Source organism: Onychostoma macrolepis, chromosome 15, assembly GCF_012432095.1.
Source record: "Onychostoma macrolepis isolate SWU-2019 chromosome 15, ASM1243209v1, whole genome shotgun sequence".
NCBI classification, from domain to species: Eukaryota; Metazoa; Chordata; class Actinopteri; order Cypriniformes; family Cyprinidae; genus Onychostoma; species Onychostoma macrolepis.
The window spans coordinates 932,099-950,273 of NC_081169.1; the positions used below are offsets into that span (position 1 = coordinate 932,099).

Below are 18,175 nucleotides of genomic sequence, written 5' to 3' on the forward strand. Positions count from 1 at the left end.
GGTGCACAGTGTCACTCACACAAACACTAAACACCATCATGGTGAGACTCATTAAACTGAAATATGCAATAAACATTAATTTAACAACATTAGATGTAATATACAACCCTAATAAACACAACTGATAAGAAAAAACTAAGAAGAAACCTAATTATTTCAAAGAAAAAACATCAGAATCAAACAAAATGTGAAATGCAATGCAGAGAATTCTGGGAACGTCAATTTACGTTTTTTTCCCTGTAAATTTTACATTCTTTTTTTACTTCCAAAAGCGGTATTTCACCGTAATATTGTCTGAAATGTCTATTGCAGTTTTTCACCGTATATACATTAGGGGAACTTACCGTTAACCGTTTAACAGGTTTTTACCGTAGCTTTTTCACAGTTTTTTACCGTTAAAATCACGGTCATTTTTTACAGTGTTATGTGTAAAGGCAATTCTTCACAGTCTGATCACCTTATTTTCATTACAGAACAGCGAGGAAACTATACAAACAACATATCACATTAATAAGCATTAGAATTAGCCAAAGCTTAAAACATTAATTATGACTATAGGCTGAATGATTAAATTAAAGGTTTAGGGCAAACTTGTTGTAAACATAATGCTCACATTTTTTCACGCGCTGACTTTATGATGCAATCCTCTAATTGCATCAAATTTAAGTTGTTCAAATAAAAAAAATATTTCCAGCCCATAGACGATAATTAAAAATAAGTTTGATCATCTTAATCGAGTTATTCTCCGTGATTGTGTGCAACGATTGAATATCATTATACTGTGAACAAGAGCGGAAGGTTAATCACAATAAATGTAATTCAAAAATAAACAAAATAATATTAAAAATAAAATGAAATCAGTCCGAGTATTCCTCTGGCAGTAACTGGAGCTGCGTGCTCTTCATTAATTTGCCAGTCGCGTCGCTCAGATAGGCTCATGTTACACATTAAAATGAAGGATGGCATGGTATGGAATTGGTATAAATACGCAGTTTTAACATTGACGTTTATTGCTTCAATGTTCAACTGAACTAAATTCCTTTACGCTACTAATCGGAGCCGGAACATTTTCATCTTTCCTGATTGTCTGTATAATTGGTCAGGAATTCAATGGCATAATGATGTGCTGCAGGGTTTGAGCTGATGTAAGTGTGTCTCGTTTCACCGCTCAGAGATGTTAGATGGGGACGCTGTGTTTAATGTGTCAGAATGTGCTTGTGTTGGTATATTTGGCAGATATTGTCCTCACACACAGACTCTGATGAAGCTCTGGCTCTCCAGCGGCTCTCTGTGCTGCTGTGACTCACAGAGGATGAAGTCAGACTCTATGATGAGTCTGTGTGTGTGTGTGTGGGGGGTTTATATCGTCCGTCAGGGTTCAGGTAGGCGGATGTGAACGATAGACCAGTAAGTCAGTTTAAATCACCCATAATCCTCTGGGCTCAGCAGTGAATGATGCTCACTTCCTGTGTTCTGATCCAGCAAACAAAACAATGAGAGACAAACACATGAAGCTTTGATTCTCGCGCGCGAGTGTGTGTGTGTGTGTGTGTGTGTGTGTGTGTGTGTGTGTGTGTGTAACGATGTGAAGCTGGCTGAGATCAGTGAAGTCAGAGTCACAGCAGAACTGATTGTGTCTGTTTTAGTGACAGATCTGGTTTTATGATAACTTGATTACAGTATACAGTTTATAGTCACATTTATGTAGACAACAGCTTTAGTTAGCTTGTTCCACTAATTTCAGTGAAAATAAACATTGATTAAACACATAAGAAGCGTGTGCAGACATTCATACAGATGTGATTTACTGAGTCTTCAGTGTGCGTAACTGTACTGAGTGTGCGCTTGTAGTGTACTTCAAATCTTTAAAAAAAACAACTGTACTTGCAGATAATGTAATATTAATGAAATAAAAGGTCACTTAAGTGACTTAAAGAGAGACACATTCATGACTGTTTCTCAATTTACTTTTAAAAAGTGCACTTTATAATAATGTCATATTAAAAATTCTTTGCAAAGTACATTACAAGTCGTGTTTTAAAGAAGTACACTGTTGACTAACATACTACAGCACATGTAAAGCACTTGATTATCATTTGAATTTGTTATTCAATATTACATTTAAAGTTAATATATGTTAAATTTAATAAAATTGCATCTTATTCCTTATAAATGTGTAATAACAAATATATTTAAATACATGAGTTTCAATAGAAATATAAATGGCATTGAAGTAAATTTTATTTTACTCTAAATGCATGTCAGTACATTCAGCAATACTTTATCCATACTTCAAAGACAATAGAAATAATCATGAAATTACAGATGTACTAAATTCAACTAATGGCATTTCATATAAATTTAAACAATAATATCTTCATTTAATTGAAAGCAATTATGTTTCTAAAAACATTACATTCAGTTTGTACTTAAGTAGAGTATATTCTATTAAAATATATTATTTCCATAATGAGTTCTCTTGACTGGAATTACTGTTGTCTGTGTGTGTGTGTGTGTGTGTGTGTGTGTGTGTGTGTGTGATGTTCATGCTCTTCTCGTCTCACTGCTGCCATCTGCTGCTCTCTGTGTGCACGTCTTCAACTCTTCTTCTTGTGTTTCTGTCTCAGGCCCAGAAGAATGAGCGGGAGTCCATCCGGCAGAAGCTGGCTCTGGGCAGTTTCTTTGACGATGGGCCGGGAATCTACAGCAGCTGCAGCAAGAGCGGCAAACCCAGCCTGTCCTCACGGTCAGTCACAGCCCTCAAACCCACTGTCCTGACCAGAGAAATCATATTCTGCACTTCATATATGCATATACTCTAGAGTTCACACATTTCAGGTCATTAAGATTGTTTAATGATTATGAATGAAGTCTCTTCTGCTCACCAAGGCTGCATTTATTGAATCAAAAATACAGTTAAAAACAGTGAAATATTGTTAGAATGTAAAATCACAGTTTTCTATGTGAATATCTATTAAACTGTAATTTATTTCTGTGATGCGCAGCTGTATTTTCAGCATCATTACTCCAGTCTTCAGTGTCACATGATCTTCAGAAATCATTCTAATATGCTGATTTTAAAGAAACTGATTCTGATTATGATCAATGTTGAAAACAGTTGTGCTGCACAATATTTTTGTGGAAACTGTGATACATTTTATTTTTCAGGATTCACAGATGAATAGAAAGTTCAAAAGAACAGCATTTATCTGAAAGAGAAAAAAAGAAAGAAAAAAAGCACTTTTGATCAGTTGTTGAATAAAACTGATTTTAAGACTATATATAATATGGTAGACATTGTATCTAATAGATATCACCATACTTCCCCGGTTTATTATTTTAATCATAGTTGATTAAAATAATTGTTTTGAATTACAAGTATTCTGAAGTGTTTAAATATGCTTAATGGATAAAACAAGGGTTAAAAATTCTTATATGATTTTGGTGACATACTGGAGTTAAAGGTTTTTACCGAGGGAACTTTGGATTTCTCTTTTTATCAGCTCAAAACTCAGAAAATACTGTCAAGAGACAGAAAAACAAACAAAAGAAAAAACTTTAATGTGTTGTATAAATCAGTGTGAATAATATATGAAGAAACCTCAGTAAAGCCTTCAGAATATAGAGAGGAATACGACTGTAAAGCTTGCTGCAGGTCAGTGCTGCTGAAGCGGAGAAACATCTTAAAATATATACTGAATGAAATCTACAGACACAAAACGATAAAGTGCAATAATAAAACCAGACAAGTGATATATCAACAAACCTCTCAGTAAAACCCTTCCGTGTGTGTGTGTGTGTGTATAGTTCATTTATGATATAAATTTAGGATCAAAAATTATTCAGACACTTTGACCTGACCATGTTTTGCTGAAGGGTTTTTTTTTTTTTTTTTTTTTGCTAATGTGACCTTTTTACACACAGACTGAACAAAATGAAGCATTGCTTGGTAATTGGTTGAGCTAAATTGGTTTTATCTAATTGTGTTCTTAAATTTAACAGCTGAATGATTTTTGGTTGATTGTAATTCGTTACATACCTCTCTATCAAAGTTATCTGACATTATCAAGATGAGTTTGTTCTGACAGTTTAACTCTGAGTTCTTGTCATATTTTATTACCATTTTTTAAACTATAGTGAATAAACTGTGATAATGTGAGAAATGCTGAAGGTGTCTGAATAAATTTTGGTTTAACTGTATATATATAAACACCCACAGTCGGAGCACAGGGAGCGTGCGGACACGGGCCTTTTCTTCAACTTTCCATGACCACAGTATGAGAGCGGAGCTGCAGCTCAGATAGTGAAACAGCGTCACGTTTCTGTGTTTGTGTGGTGAAGCAGAGCTTTCAAACACTCTCTCTATGAACACGAAGGGCTTCCCCCTGCAGCTCCGCATCACACACACACACACACACACACACTCTTCCCAAAAGGGAAGCAGCTCCTTCTCTCACACACACACACACACACAACTTTAACCTGAATCCCTGCTGCTCACTTTCTGTTTCACATGACCGTGATGAGCACTTCTTGTCATTTCTCTGTCATGTTGACACAGTGTCGTAATGCTGCTGTCATTACAGTAAAACATTAGCACTGTGACCCACAGCGCTCTGCTCTAGATGTTTGCTGGAGCCGTAAGGAATTCCCATGATCTTTAAGACGGGACACCACAGGCAAAATAGTTTTTTTATGCACTGGTCACTTTTGAGATTTTGAGCTGTTCTGCTTCCATAACTTTTAATATCTTCAGCATCCATATTGCTCTATCTGCACCTGACTTTAATCATAATACATATCTTCAAAGGCTGTTTTCACAAGATGACTTTGTTTCTTCACTTCAGCAGCACTTACACACACCAGGCTTTACTGTTTTATTCCTATTTACTGTATATTCTAAAGGTTGCTGATTTTATTATTGCACTTTATCTATTACTGTCTGTAGAGGTCAATTATTGTACATATTTTTAAAGGCCATTTCTTTTTTTTTCCAAATGACTTTGTTTCTTCACTTCAGCAGCACTTACACACACCAGGCTTTACTGTTTTATTCCTATTTACTGTATATTCTAAAGGTTGCTGATTTTATTATTGCACTTTATCTATTACTGTCTGTAGAGGTCAATTATTGTACATATTTTTAAAGGCCATTTCTTTTTTTTTTCCAAATGAGTTTTTTCTCCACTTCAGCAGCACTTACATACAGCAAGTTTTATTTCTATCTATATTCTGAAGGGTTTTGTGGAGGGGTTTGTTCATATATCATTCACATTGATTTATTTTAAATCAATGTTTTGTTGTTGTTGATGTTTTGCCTGTTTGTGATTTATGGAGTGATAAAAAGAGAAATGCAAAATCCCCTCTGTAAAAACCTTTAATATGTCAGCAGAATCAAATGAGAATTTGACCTGGCTTCATCCATGATGCGTATTAAAACACTTCAGAACGCCTGTCATTCAAAACATTGCTCTCGATTAACTGTGATGAATAAACTGGTGAATTATGGTGATATATGTTCAGATGTTTACTGTTAGTTAGTAAGTAAGTTAAATGTTCATCTGAAGTGTCTTGCTTTAAGGAGAGAGTGATTTCCGCATGATGTGTGAACTGTAATCTAACTTCAGTCAATATTCTGACTTTAACTGTGGAGTTGATATCCATTTTTAATTCGTTACATTTTTATGTTGTTCTCCATTTTGTTGCTAAAACACAATACCAAAAATCCCATTTTCAATGTCCAAAATTGCAAGCAGTTGTAAACCACACAGAGCGGTGAAGTGAAGTGCTCTAGTAGCGTTCAGCTGGATCCTCGAGGCGAGTTTTCTGATGCCTCAGCAGTTCCTCTTCCTGAGCGTTTCACTGCTTAGTGTGACTTCTGGCGATATTGCTGCTGATGTCACCGCGGGTATTCCAGTGCTCTCACTGTGTGCTTTTCTCAAATCAACGCTGTTTTATTTATACAGCACCTCCAAAACCATAAAAATCATCCAAAGTACTGTACACAAGAGCATAAACATAAAACAGACATTCCCAGAGCCATTTGAAATACAGACATATCATCGTTCTGCATTAGTAATGATTAAACTGACTGAGTTTTTGGGCTGAAATGTTTAACAGCACTGCTTTAAGTGAATAACAGCACTGCATATCCTCACAGGCTTCAGAGCGGAATGAATCTGCAGATCTGCTTCGTCAACGACAGCGGCAGCGACAAAGACAGCGATGCAGACGACAGCAAGACAGAGACCAGCCTGGACACCCCGCTGTCTCCCATGGTACACACCCACACACACACACACTCATGGGTGATGACAGAGGTCACACGACAGCGTCTTGAGACAGCCCCATCCAGAATGCCCCTGAATTGGGGATGTTGTTTGCAAGCCTTGGCTTCCCAGCAGACATTTCAGCAGGTGTTACTGTAAGATTACGGGCTGAGTCAGAGAGGGTCACGGGCCAGAGAAATGACCCCACCTACACTGACCCTATGCAATCATCATTCATCAGCCCAATCATTACTACACACCAGCGTGTGTAGATTCCCCCTGGACACATCAGGCTCACACACACACACACACACTTACACTCACACACACACACACACACACACACGTTTGTTTTTGTGAAAAGTGGGGACATCCAATAGGCGTAATGGTTTTTATAGTATACAAACTGTATGTGCTATTGCCCTACACCAACCCTACACCTAAACCTACCCCTTACAGGAGACTGTCTGCTATTTCAAGTCAAGTCAAGTCACCTTTATTTATGTAGTGCTTTTAACAATACAGATTGTGTCAAAGCAACTTTCCAAAATCAAAATAGGAAAATAGTGTGTCAATAATGTAAAATGACAAGATTAAACAATACATTTTCAGTTAAAGGCATTTCATTATTGAATTCAATGATGTCATCATCCAGCTCAGTTCAGTTTAAATAGTATCTGTGCAATCATGTAGACGATATCACTGGAAATTAAGTGTCCCCAACTGAGCAAGCCAGAGGCGACAGCGGCAAGGAACCAAAACTCCATCGGTGACAGAATGGAGGAAAAAACCTTGGGAGAAACCAGGCTCAGTCGGGGGGCCAGGTCTCCTCTGACCAGACGAAACAGCAGTTTGTTCCAACTGCAGCAAAGTCAGATTGTGCAGAGGACTCGTCTGGTTCCCGTGGTCTTGTCCCGATGGCCGTCTAGGTGACGAGGTCTTCACTGGGGATCTGTCTCAGGGGTTCATCTAGGTGTCCTGATCTCCGCTGACGTTCAGGGCTGATCCACCATCTGATCTGGATACGGACTGGATCGGGTGGCTACGGTGATCTCGGAATAAGAAAGAAACAGACTAATATTAGCGTAGATGCCATTCCAATTATGATGTAACAAGTACATCAGGTGTTATGGGAAATTTATCATTGTTGACACACACACAGAGACACACACTCACACACACACAGAGTCTGGTCAGCTATCCTTGTAGGGACTCTCCATAGGCGTAATGGTTTTTATACTGTACAAACTGTATTTTCTATTGCCCTACACCTAAACCTGCCCCTTACAGGAAACTTTCTGCATTTTTACTTTCTCAAAAAAACTCATTCTGTATGATTTACAGGTGCTGGTCATATAATTAGAATATAATCAAAAAGTTGATTTATTTCACTAATTCCATTCAAAAAGTGAAACTTGTATATTATATTCATTCATTACACACAGACTGATATATTTCAAATGTTTATTTCTTTTAATTTTGATGATTAGAGCTTACAGCTCATGAAAGTCAAAAATCAGTATCTCAAAATATTAGAATATTACTTAAGACCAATACAAAGAAAGGATTTTTAGAAATCTTGGCCAAATGAAAAGTATGAAAATGAAAAGTATGAGCATGTACAGCACTCAATACTTAGTTGGGGCTCCTTTTGCCTGAATTACTGCAGCAATGCGGCGTGGCATGGAGTCGATCAGTCTGTGGCACTGCTCAGGTGTTATGAGAGCCCAGGTTGCTCTGATAGTGGCCTTCAGCTCATCTGCATTGTTGGGTCTGGTGTCTCTCATCTTCCTCTTGAGATTCTCTATGGGGTTCAGGTCAGGCGAGTTTGCTGGCCAATCAAGCACAGTAACACTATGGCCATTGAACCAGCTTTTGGTATCTTTGGCAGTGTGGGCAGGTGCCAAGTCCTGCTGGAAAATGAAATCAGCATCTCCATAAAGCTTGTCAACAGAAGGAAGCATGAAGTGCTCTAAAATTTCCTGGTAGATGGCTGCGTTGACTGTGGACTTCAGAAAACACAGTGGACCAACACCAGCAGATGACATGGCAGCCCAAATCATCACTGACTGTGGAAACTTCACACTGGACTTCAAGCAACATGGATTCTGTGCCTCTCCACTCTTCCTTCAGGCTCTGGGACCTTGATTTCCAAATGAAATGTAAAATTTACTTTCATCTGAAAAGAGGACTTTGGACCACTGAGCAACAGTCCAGTTCTTTTTCTCCACAGCCCAGTTAAGATGCTTCTGACGTTGTCTCTGTCGTATGTTGTCTCGTTTTGGAAAGTGGGGACATGGAGTAATGTCCTGAAAAGTCACCTTCTCCTTGTAATACCTGTCATACCCTTGTCATTATACAAATTTATGTCCTGATTTGTCACAAAAATGCGCGCGCGCGCACACACACACACACACACACACACACACATACACACACAGTTATGTACAGTTAAGCATCTGTATAAAAACAAGTGCTTCTTATAGAAATAATATACTTAAAAAAACAATATAAGTAAGTGTGAACTGAAGGTAATGTTTTTAGACACTTAATTGCATGTTAGAGTTTTTTTTTTTAAAGCTTACACACAGTTGTTGAAACTATGGCTCCATTTCTCAAAACTCTACGCACAAAACCACAAAACACACACACAACATACAAAACGTCACACACATCTTGCAAAAGCAAACACTTCTTTGAAAATTGTTTTAATGGTATTTTTTCATAGTAACTCTACAGACAAACATAAAATAATTAGCCACATATGCATCAAACTACACACAGATGTGAAAAATGTAAAACAGTACTCTCGCGTGTCTTCTGCTTGTTCAGAGAGCAGTGAAGAACAGGAGTTTGTCACAGCACTCACATACTGTACATGCACTTATACACTGTATATACAGTGTGCGACTGAACTGAATCAATACTGAACTGACTTGAGCTGTAGAATGACATTATTGACTTGTTAGAGCTGCTTTACAGCAGAATTTTATTTTGATACTATTATGAAGCTGCTGTGAAACAATCTATATTGTATAAAGTACTTTAGAAATGAAGTTGACTCTCTGACTTGGCTTGTATGCATGCTCAGTATAGATAGATAGATAGATAGATAGATAGATAGATAGATAGATAGATAGATAGATAGATAGATAGATCTTTGTACAATATAGATACCATGTAAACAGAAATGCAAGGGGGTAAAAATGATTTCTTTCTAAAAAAAACGAATTTGGGTTACTAAGTGAACTAATGATGTATAAGTGTTTCACACGTGATCTCTGTGTGTAGGTCATCATCAGTAAATGAGTGTGGCATTAAAATGGCAGTGTTTCCCAAATTAAACAAAAGAGCTGTACGTTTGGAGTGATGTGTGTAATGTAGAGAACTGTGTTTAGAGTTTTGCAGAATGTTTGTTTTACAATATCAAACTGAGTTTAAAGCACGTAGTGTGCTTGTAGTTTTGTAGACTTGGTCTAAAGATGAGGTTTATGAGTGAATGGTTCCACTGAGTGGGTCTCACGTATCGCTTTTAGTGTCTAAGCAATTTTAAAAACTTTAATTGGATTTAAATGAAAATTTATTATAATTATAATTTAAATTTATATTGAATGTCATTAGCTGAACTTTAAGTTCCCACTTGGGTAGGACTTCAGTACATCTTTATTTGTAATTTCATAATTACTTCTATTGTCTTTGAAATATGGTTAAAGTACTGCTGTGTGCTGACATGCATTTATGAAAAACTATAATATACTTTAATGTAATTTCTATTGAAACTCGTATGTCATGAATTTAAATACATTTGAAATTACACATTTGTAATGATAAAGTTGTAATTTAGTACATTGAAAATATATGAACTTTAAATGTAATATCAAATTGCACACTGCAGTTAAAAGTATAATCTAACATTTTACGTGCTTTAGTATGTTAGTCAACACATGAGAATAAGTTTACTTTAAAGCGCAACAAAAGATTAAATACAATGATTTGAAATTAACTTTAAAGTAGCTAAAACGTTTAATCTGACATTATAACAAAGTGTTCTTTTTAAAAGTGTGTTAAGAAACAAACACGAAAATGTCTCTCTTTAAGACACTTAAGTGACCTTTTATTTCATTCATTTTATGTTAAGGTTACGCGGTAATCAGGGAGAAACAGAACAGGTGTGGGAACTAATTCATCAAAAACCATGGAGACTAGTTATAGGGAACTTAGACAGGCAAATGGGAACAGAGAGAAAACTAAACAAAAACACAAGCAACATCTGACAATTATCTGCAGTGTTTTTAAAAGGGTCATGACATGGATTTATTTTTTATTTTTTTATTATGATTGGTAACGTCACTGCATAGGAAACAATATCAACGCCCCCTCACTATTGCATGTGAGTGTTTTGTAATTTCCAGACAAAGCATTATAAAATCATTAACTTGCGGTTTATGATGCAGATCTAGAACCACTTCATCTCTCAGCAAATGTTTCTCCATGACACTGTGCCTCGTTTACAAAACAAAATGCTCCGCTCAATCCTCAGACGCGGTCCGAGGTGCCACTCGAGCGCTGGACTGTGTCAGAAAGTGAACGTGCATCTGTATACTGTATCCAGTGTAGACAAGATAGCGGCAGTGATTGTGATTTCTATTTGCTTTTAACACGACGCGACACAAGTGTTAAGCGGCTGAACGCCAGTGGGCGGGGCCTATACTGAGAAGAAGACTATTAGTTGATGTCTTGCTCTGGAGGCGTGTTTATGCAAATGTTTGTGACGTCACCTTGCACCTCGGATCCAAAACAAGCCGTTTTTGGAGCTTGATTAAATAAATGCTTTGTTTATAATGAGGAGGATGTTTTAAGGTATGAAACCTGCAGGATGTTTTAATGATACCAAGACCTCTTATATGCCAAATGATCAAGGCAATTTGATTTCTCATGTCATGACCTCTTTAATTTGAACTGATTTGAATACACTATAAAAAGTTTTTCACAGGGGTTCGTGTCAAATGTCACACATTGTGGAAACGTTTTTCTCTCTGTGACCCGTCTGAGCAGACCTTTTACTGACACTCAAATAAAACTTTAATAATTGCATTTATAAGCACTAATGATCAAATCTCTGGCTTCATTATCCAGCAAACACTGAGTTACAGTGGATCCAAAATCAGAGACTGTCTCAAAACTCTGGGACGTAGAAATAAACAAAGCTTTAGGATTTTAAATGATTACATTTAATGTTAATTTGCAAAATGAAGCAGGAATATTTTAAAGTGTCTTATCAAAAGAAAGCATAGATCGTCTCAGATCATTCAGGAGAACGGGATCTTCAGGGTTTGAGTTTGTTATGCAGATGGTGTATATACTGTCGTGTTACACAATCAAAACTGTTCTCTCTGTCCATCTGTCCTCAGAGCAAACAGAGCTCGTCCTACTCGGACAGAGACACCACGGAGGACGACTCGGAGTCTCTGGAGGACATGGACTTCTTGAGCCGACAGAAGAAGCTGCAGGCCGAGGCCAAGCTGGCTCTCGCGATGGCCAAACCCATGGCCAAGATGCAGGTGGAGGTGGAGAAGCAGAACCGTAAGAAGTCTCCTGTGGCGGACCTGGTACGTGTGCTTCACTCTGAACCACAGCGGCGGGGAACTCTAGCCAGCGCTAGTGAGAGCCGATCGCTCAAAACAAAGAGTCATTGATTACAGAAAGATGTCAGTCAGTCAGTGTTTGGAAATGTATCAGGTTACAGATTACAAGTTACCCTATCTAAAATGTAATAAGTAGTGTAACTATTTCAGTTACTTTATTAAAGTAATGTAACTGATTACATTTTGATTACTTTTCTAAATTTCTAATGTTTTCAACTGTTAATCATTTTGAAATATTTAAAGCAGGCCGGGTTAACCTTACAGTAGAACTCAGCACTGATTACTGCCAGACTGTAACAATCCTTCATCACTTCAATTAAGATTATCATAATTTCATTTTAAAGCACAGTCGCCACTAAATCAACCTTAGCACCTCTTTAGCACCTTTACTTTGAGATCATTCTGAAGTTTAAATACAGCTTTAAAACCATAACAAGAAATAGTTTGATACCATTTTTTTTTTTAATCAAATCTTTGCATAGCTACAACAGGAAACACTGGCGTCTAACAATGGCTTGAAAAAAAAAAAACTTAAAAAGAAACTAAAAAAAAAAAAAAAAAGGAAATAATAGGAAATAAAACAGTTATTTAAACGTGTATTCATATGATCCAAAAATACAGTAATATTGTGAAAAATATTTATAGTATTTTATAGTATTTTTGCCTATTGTAATACACTTTAAAATAAAATATGCTTATTTTGCTTAAATTATTCTAATATGCTGATTTATTATGAGTGTTGAAACTGTTGTGCTGCTTCATATTTTTTGGAACCTGTGATACTTTTTCTTTGATTCTTTGCTGAATAGAAATTTAAAAAGAACAGCATTTATACAAAATAGAAATATTTTCTAACAATGCAAGTCTTTACTGTCAATTTACTGTCAAAGTATTCTTTTTTTTTAAATAAATAAATAAATAAAATTTACTGACCCCAAACTTTTGAATAGTAGTGTATATTGTAACACAAAATTTATATTTTGAATAAACACTGTTCTTTTGAACGTTTTATTTATAAAAGAAAAAAGTATCACAGGTTCCAAAAAATACCGCGATAACTGTTTCCAACATTGATAATAAATCAGCATATTAGAATGATTTCTGAAGATCATGTGACACTGAAGACTGGAGTAATGATGCTGGAAATTCAGCTTTGATCACAGAAATAAATTAAATTGTAAAGTATATTAAAATAGAAAACTGTTATTTTAAATTGCAATAATATTTCACAAAATTACTCTTTTTTTCTGTATTTTGGATCAAAAAGATGTAGCCTTGATGAGCAGAAGAAAATTCTTTAAAAAACATAAAAAATCTCACTGATCCTAAACTTTTGAACGGCAGTGTATATTATTTCTGTAATAAGTACTCTTTTTAAAAGTACACTAAATTGTATTTTACTCGTGGAAAATCACACACACACATATATAGAAACGTCTTTATGTTTTCGGGTTGAATGTGTAGTATGTGGTGTCTTTACACAGATGGAATATTATCATGACACACAATAGGTGACGTGCATTGGTCAGTTTATATATAGAAATACAATCAAAACAGTAATAGTGATAGAAGCAGAGTTCCAGGAGGAGTGACGTGACACGCATTGAGAACGCCTCTGCTCCACCGCTGAGCTGAAACTGTGACACACCGCAGGAAGCAGATGCTCGAGCCTCTTCCTCCAGCGCTGGAGTGACGCGGCTCACGTCAGGCTCACGCCGCAGGGGCACGCTCGGGGGGGAATTCTCCCACAGCAGGAGAAACACTGCCCACAGAGAGACGGTCAGCGAAACTGCGGCGTGACGCGCTCTCAGAGGGCATCTGCTGAGCTCACCGCCAGAACCTCCAGCGCTGCTGCCGCTGAGAACAAAACTGACCTTTGCTCTGACAATTCCTTCCAAACACATCGGGACTCTGAACGTGGTTCTGCTGATGCTGTTTCTCGGGACAGATCATCTCCTCTCAACTGCTGAGGAGTGACTATATTGGCTGTATAACACCACCTTACTCTGTCGTGTGTTTAACGCTGCTCTGACCGGTCAGCACCCACAGCTACCGTCTGTATGCGAGGGACAAGACCATTCTCAGACTCAGATTGCATCGCTGAATTGTCCAGGGCCTGTAGATGTGAACGCACAGCTGATGCAACGACATGCAACTCTCATTTCAACACATATTTATCAATCATAACTTGAAGCTTTCACACACACTGTCACATGACATCATTTTTATAGTGCTTTATACAATACAGATTATTTCAAAGCAGGTTTCTATAAACAACCAGGAAAATAACAGTGTTGCAAAATTCATTAATTATGAAACTATAGCTATAAGCGTCAGAAAGCAATAGTGTTATTATTCAGATCAGTTCAATTCAAGTTTGGTTTTCGTCTCGTAATATCAGTGCAGGCAAACCTATAATATTACTGAATATTAATTAAAAGAAATAGCGTCGTGGTCGCCTTCCAGTTTCCTGCATATGAGAGTTAATCTGGGATTATAATTTTTATTATTATTATTATTATTATTAGAACTTGCAACAACCTGTATCTTCTATCAAACCACATGTAAAGAAAAAAAAAAAACAATTCTGGGATTTTGAGTGAACAACAGTCTCAAACTTGCAAAGCAGAAGTGATTTTTTTCTCTCTAGTAAGCTTCTGGCGAGTGTGAGTCCTCTGTCTTTTAATGATGTGAAATAGTGACTTGTGCGTTTAAGTCACGTCTGGGTTACTGCAGATCAGTTTAGAGCAGGATTACTCTGACACACGAGCATTAACGGAACCCTGATTTCTGCCTCGCTTCATTCCCTTCACTTACTAGTGTATAAACCCAGCTCATTATTGTCTCATGGCGCTCATATCTGTCTAAAATGGGGAAAAACATTTGAATAGGAACAAGGTCAAAGCTAGTGAACGAATGCAAAAGTAAAACTGCAGTGTGTCAGAATGAAGCGAGTCCTCATGGGAACTTCAGATGGGTGGTTTACCTGAAGAATTACCATGTGTGATACTGGTATTTGTAATGTGAAAAACCTGCTTTAGTTTCTGTGAACAGATCTGCTGTTCATGCTTATTTTTGTTCATTACTCCTCATGTCTGCTGCCCAGACAGACTTCACTATCATAACCCCATAATTAGAAATAATAATAACCTGTGATTCTCTGGAATAGCTGACTGTGGTGATGATAAACTGAATAACTGACCACTAATTTATTACAGATGAAAGCATTATATAGCATCCTTTACTTGTGAGGTGTGTGATACAACCTAAATCATTACCACAATCAAGTCATTTCCAACCAATATATAAAACATGTTCAAACACAGCATCATGTTATCATACTCCTGCCTCAAATCAAACTGATGTGTATTTCTCAACGAATGACTGATCGTTAAATCTGGAAAATGATAAACTCTCATCAGACGAGCGACTCGTTTTCACTCAAGACAACCGATTGTCTTTTTATTTCTGAGAATTGTTTCTCTAAATCCCTAAATTACGTTTGTGCATTTCATGAACGCTTTCTGAGAATCAGTTACTCGAGCAAAATCTCAATCCCTTTCTCTGAACTGCTTCCTCGCCGCATGTTTCACCAGCCTCAGATTTTCAGGTCATATTTTCATTTATGCTTTTGTTTGTTTTTTTAAATACTTTCACTTTGAACAGTACTGACCATCTCTAAACAGAGCAAAACAACCAATACTGAAACACATGAGCTAGACAACACTAGAAATACAACAGAGCTAGATCCAAAGACTGCTGTGAAGCCGTCTGTGTTCAGAAAAGCACGATACTAACAGATTTGACTTGACATATTCCTGTCTCTCAGCTTTACGCTGGGTCCTGATCACCTGCTGATTGCTTCAGACTGTACATTATCACTAACATGATTCTCATGTGTGTGTGTGTGTGTGTGTGTGTGTGTGTGGACAGCTTCCTCACATGCCGCACATAAGCGAGTGTCTGATGAAGAGGAGTCTGAAGCCCACGGATCTCAGAGACATGACGCTGGGGCAGCTGCAGGTCATCGTCAACGACCTGCACTCACAGATCGAAGGTAAACACCTCTGTCTCTTATTCACATATATGAAACAAAGTGTGTGTGTGTGTGTGTGTGTGTGGAGCTCAGGGACGTGTGTTTGTGTGATGCTCAGGTCTGAACGAGGAGCTGGTGCAGCTGCTGCTGATGAGGGACGAGCTTCACATGGAGCAGGACGCCATGCTGGTGGACATCGAGGACTTGACCAGGTGACTAAACCATGAAAAACAGAGCGTAATGGAGTAAAAGTACAAGCGCTGAGTTTCAGGAATACTCCAGTAAAGCACAAATTCCCCTAAAGAAGTACTTTACACCGGAGCCAGTGAGGGAATGATAACATGTTTTCACAGCGGCGTTCACATACTGTTTTGGTTTTTGAATAAGATTTGATTATTACATTGTCTGCTTTAGTAAAACTTTTTAGTCATTTTGTTGTGTGTTTTTGTCATTTTTTCAGTCACACTTTATTTTAAGGTCCAATTCTCACTATTAACTAACTATTAACTATGACTTTTGCCTCCATAAACTCCTACTTTGCTTTTTATTAAAAGTCAGTAAGGTAGTTGTTCAGTTTAGGTATTGGGTTTAAGGGTTAGGAGAATAAGGCATTAATATGTGCTTTATAAGTGCTAATAAACAGCCAATATGCTAGTAATATGCATGCTAATAAACTAACGAGAATTGATCCTTAAAATAAAAGTGTTAGCATTTTATTAGTTTTTGTTGTTTTTTTGATGTTTATGTAGTTTTCATTCATTTTTATTTAAGTTTTAGTTTTAGTTATTTTAGGACGTAAAATGTTCATTTAAATAAACTGAAATAAACTACATATATATATATATATATTTCCATTATCAATTTGTTTATTTCAAGTAGCAAAACTGTTGGTTACGTGTTATTTTGGTAGTGAACTTTAGACATTCTACTAACTATAAGTAACTTTGCAAGTACATGTTAACTTATTCTACTAACCCTACCCTAGCAGTCTACTAATACTCTAATGAGTTCATTTACATGCAGCTGAATAATAGTCATAGAGTGTCTAAAGTGGACTGGAAGTAAAGTAGTGCTGTCAAACGATTAAACGTTTTTGTTTGCATAATATATGTGTGTGTGCTGTGTATGTTTATGATGCATATATAAATACAAACACATGCATGTATATATTTATGTAAATATTTTCTAAACTGCATGTGTGTGTATTTCTAAACATGCACAGTATACACACATATATTATGCAAACACAATGGTTTGACAGCCCTGAAATGAAGCGTGATCAGGCTGTTGTCTCATGTGTCTCAACACGTAATCATGTGTTCCTCAGGCACGCTCAGAGCCAGCAGAAACACCTGGCGGAGAAGACGATGTCCAAATGAAGCCGCACTCCTCCACACATCAGTATAGACAGACACCTTTCCTTTGCTTCTGTGGTTCATAACTGCTGACCGCTCACGTCCTCACACACTAAACGCAGGCCAGAGTCCAGACGCTTCCGCCTCGGATACTGCGATCCTCGTAGACCGTCTCAGTCCTTTCTGTTCGCCACTAAACTATAACCGTCAGAACATAAAGCGGTGTGAAAACACCTCGTGAGAAACTCAAGAAAAGAAGACGCCGCCGCAGTGAATTAGCTGTTGAATGTTTGGACAGTATTTCAGAACAGACGCCTCTGGATCCTGACCACAGCGGCGCTGTGAAGAGGAAACATGCCTGCCTTGTAGTCGACTTGTAGCTTTTGGTAACGTTCACTCCGATTGGTATTCAACATTTTGTGAATGTTGATTCTGACACGAGTTCATCTGAATAAGTGTGTTCATATCATTTTCATTCTATTGTATTCAGATTCTTTATTTGAGTGAGATGCTTATGTACAGATATGTATAAAATAAGAAAAAATAAAACTTTGTTTCATAGACCGTGGCGTTCTGGATCGTCTGTTGTGGAGAAAATAATTCAATCGTAATTAAAAAATCGCTTTTCTGTGGAAGCTCGTTTCTACCACAGAACAAAAAAAAAATGCAAAGGTGATTTTTATTTCACAAATCTCACAATTCTGAGAAGAAAAGTACAAATTAGAAGAAATAAACTTTCGAGAAAAGAGTCACAATTACCTACGTTTTTTCTCATTTTGTGGCAGAAACAAGCTTCCGTAATGTATGCTTTAGAATAAAATTGCACATACGATTAAACACAAAGTGCTGGTCTTTACATTTTTTATCCAA

The 18,175-nt window shown here is 37.1% G+C and overlaps 1 protein-coding gene across 6 annotated transcripts in view; it reads left to right on the forward strand.

Moving 5' to 3' along the window:
* Window positions 1-17,868, forward strand: part of schip1 (schwannomin interacting protein 1) — a 193,356-nt gene extending 175,488 nt beyond the window's left edge. For all 6 annotated transcript variants that reach the window (XM_058799507.1, XM_058799508.1, XM_058799509.1 and 3 more), the window contains 6 exons: window positions 2,628-2,746; window positions 6,161-6,278; window positions 11,681-11,878; window positions 15,848-15,971; window positions 16,069-16,162; window positions 17,278-17,868. In XM_058799507.1, coding sequence (XP_058655490.1) covers window positions 2,628-2,746; window positions 6,161-6,278; window positions 11,681-11,878; window positions 15,848-15,971; window positions 16,069-16,162; window positions 17,278-17,329 — 705 coding nt within the window. In that variant the 3' untranslated portion in view covers window positions 17,330-17,868. The remainder of the gene's footprint in view (window positions 1-2,627; window positions 2,747-6,160; window positions 6,279-11,680; window positions 11,879-15,847; window positions 15,972-16,068; window positions 16,163-17,277) is intronic.
* Window positions 17,869-18,175: the final 307 nt, after the last annotated feature.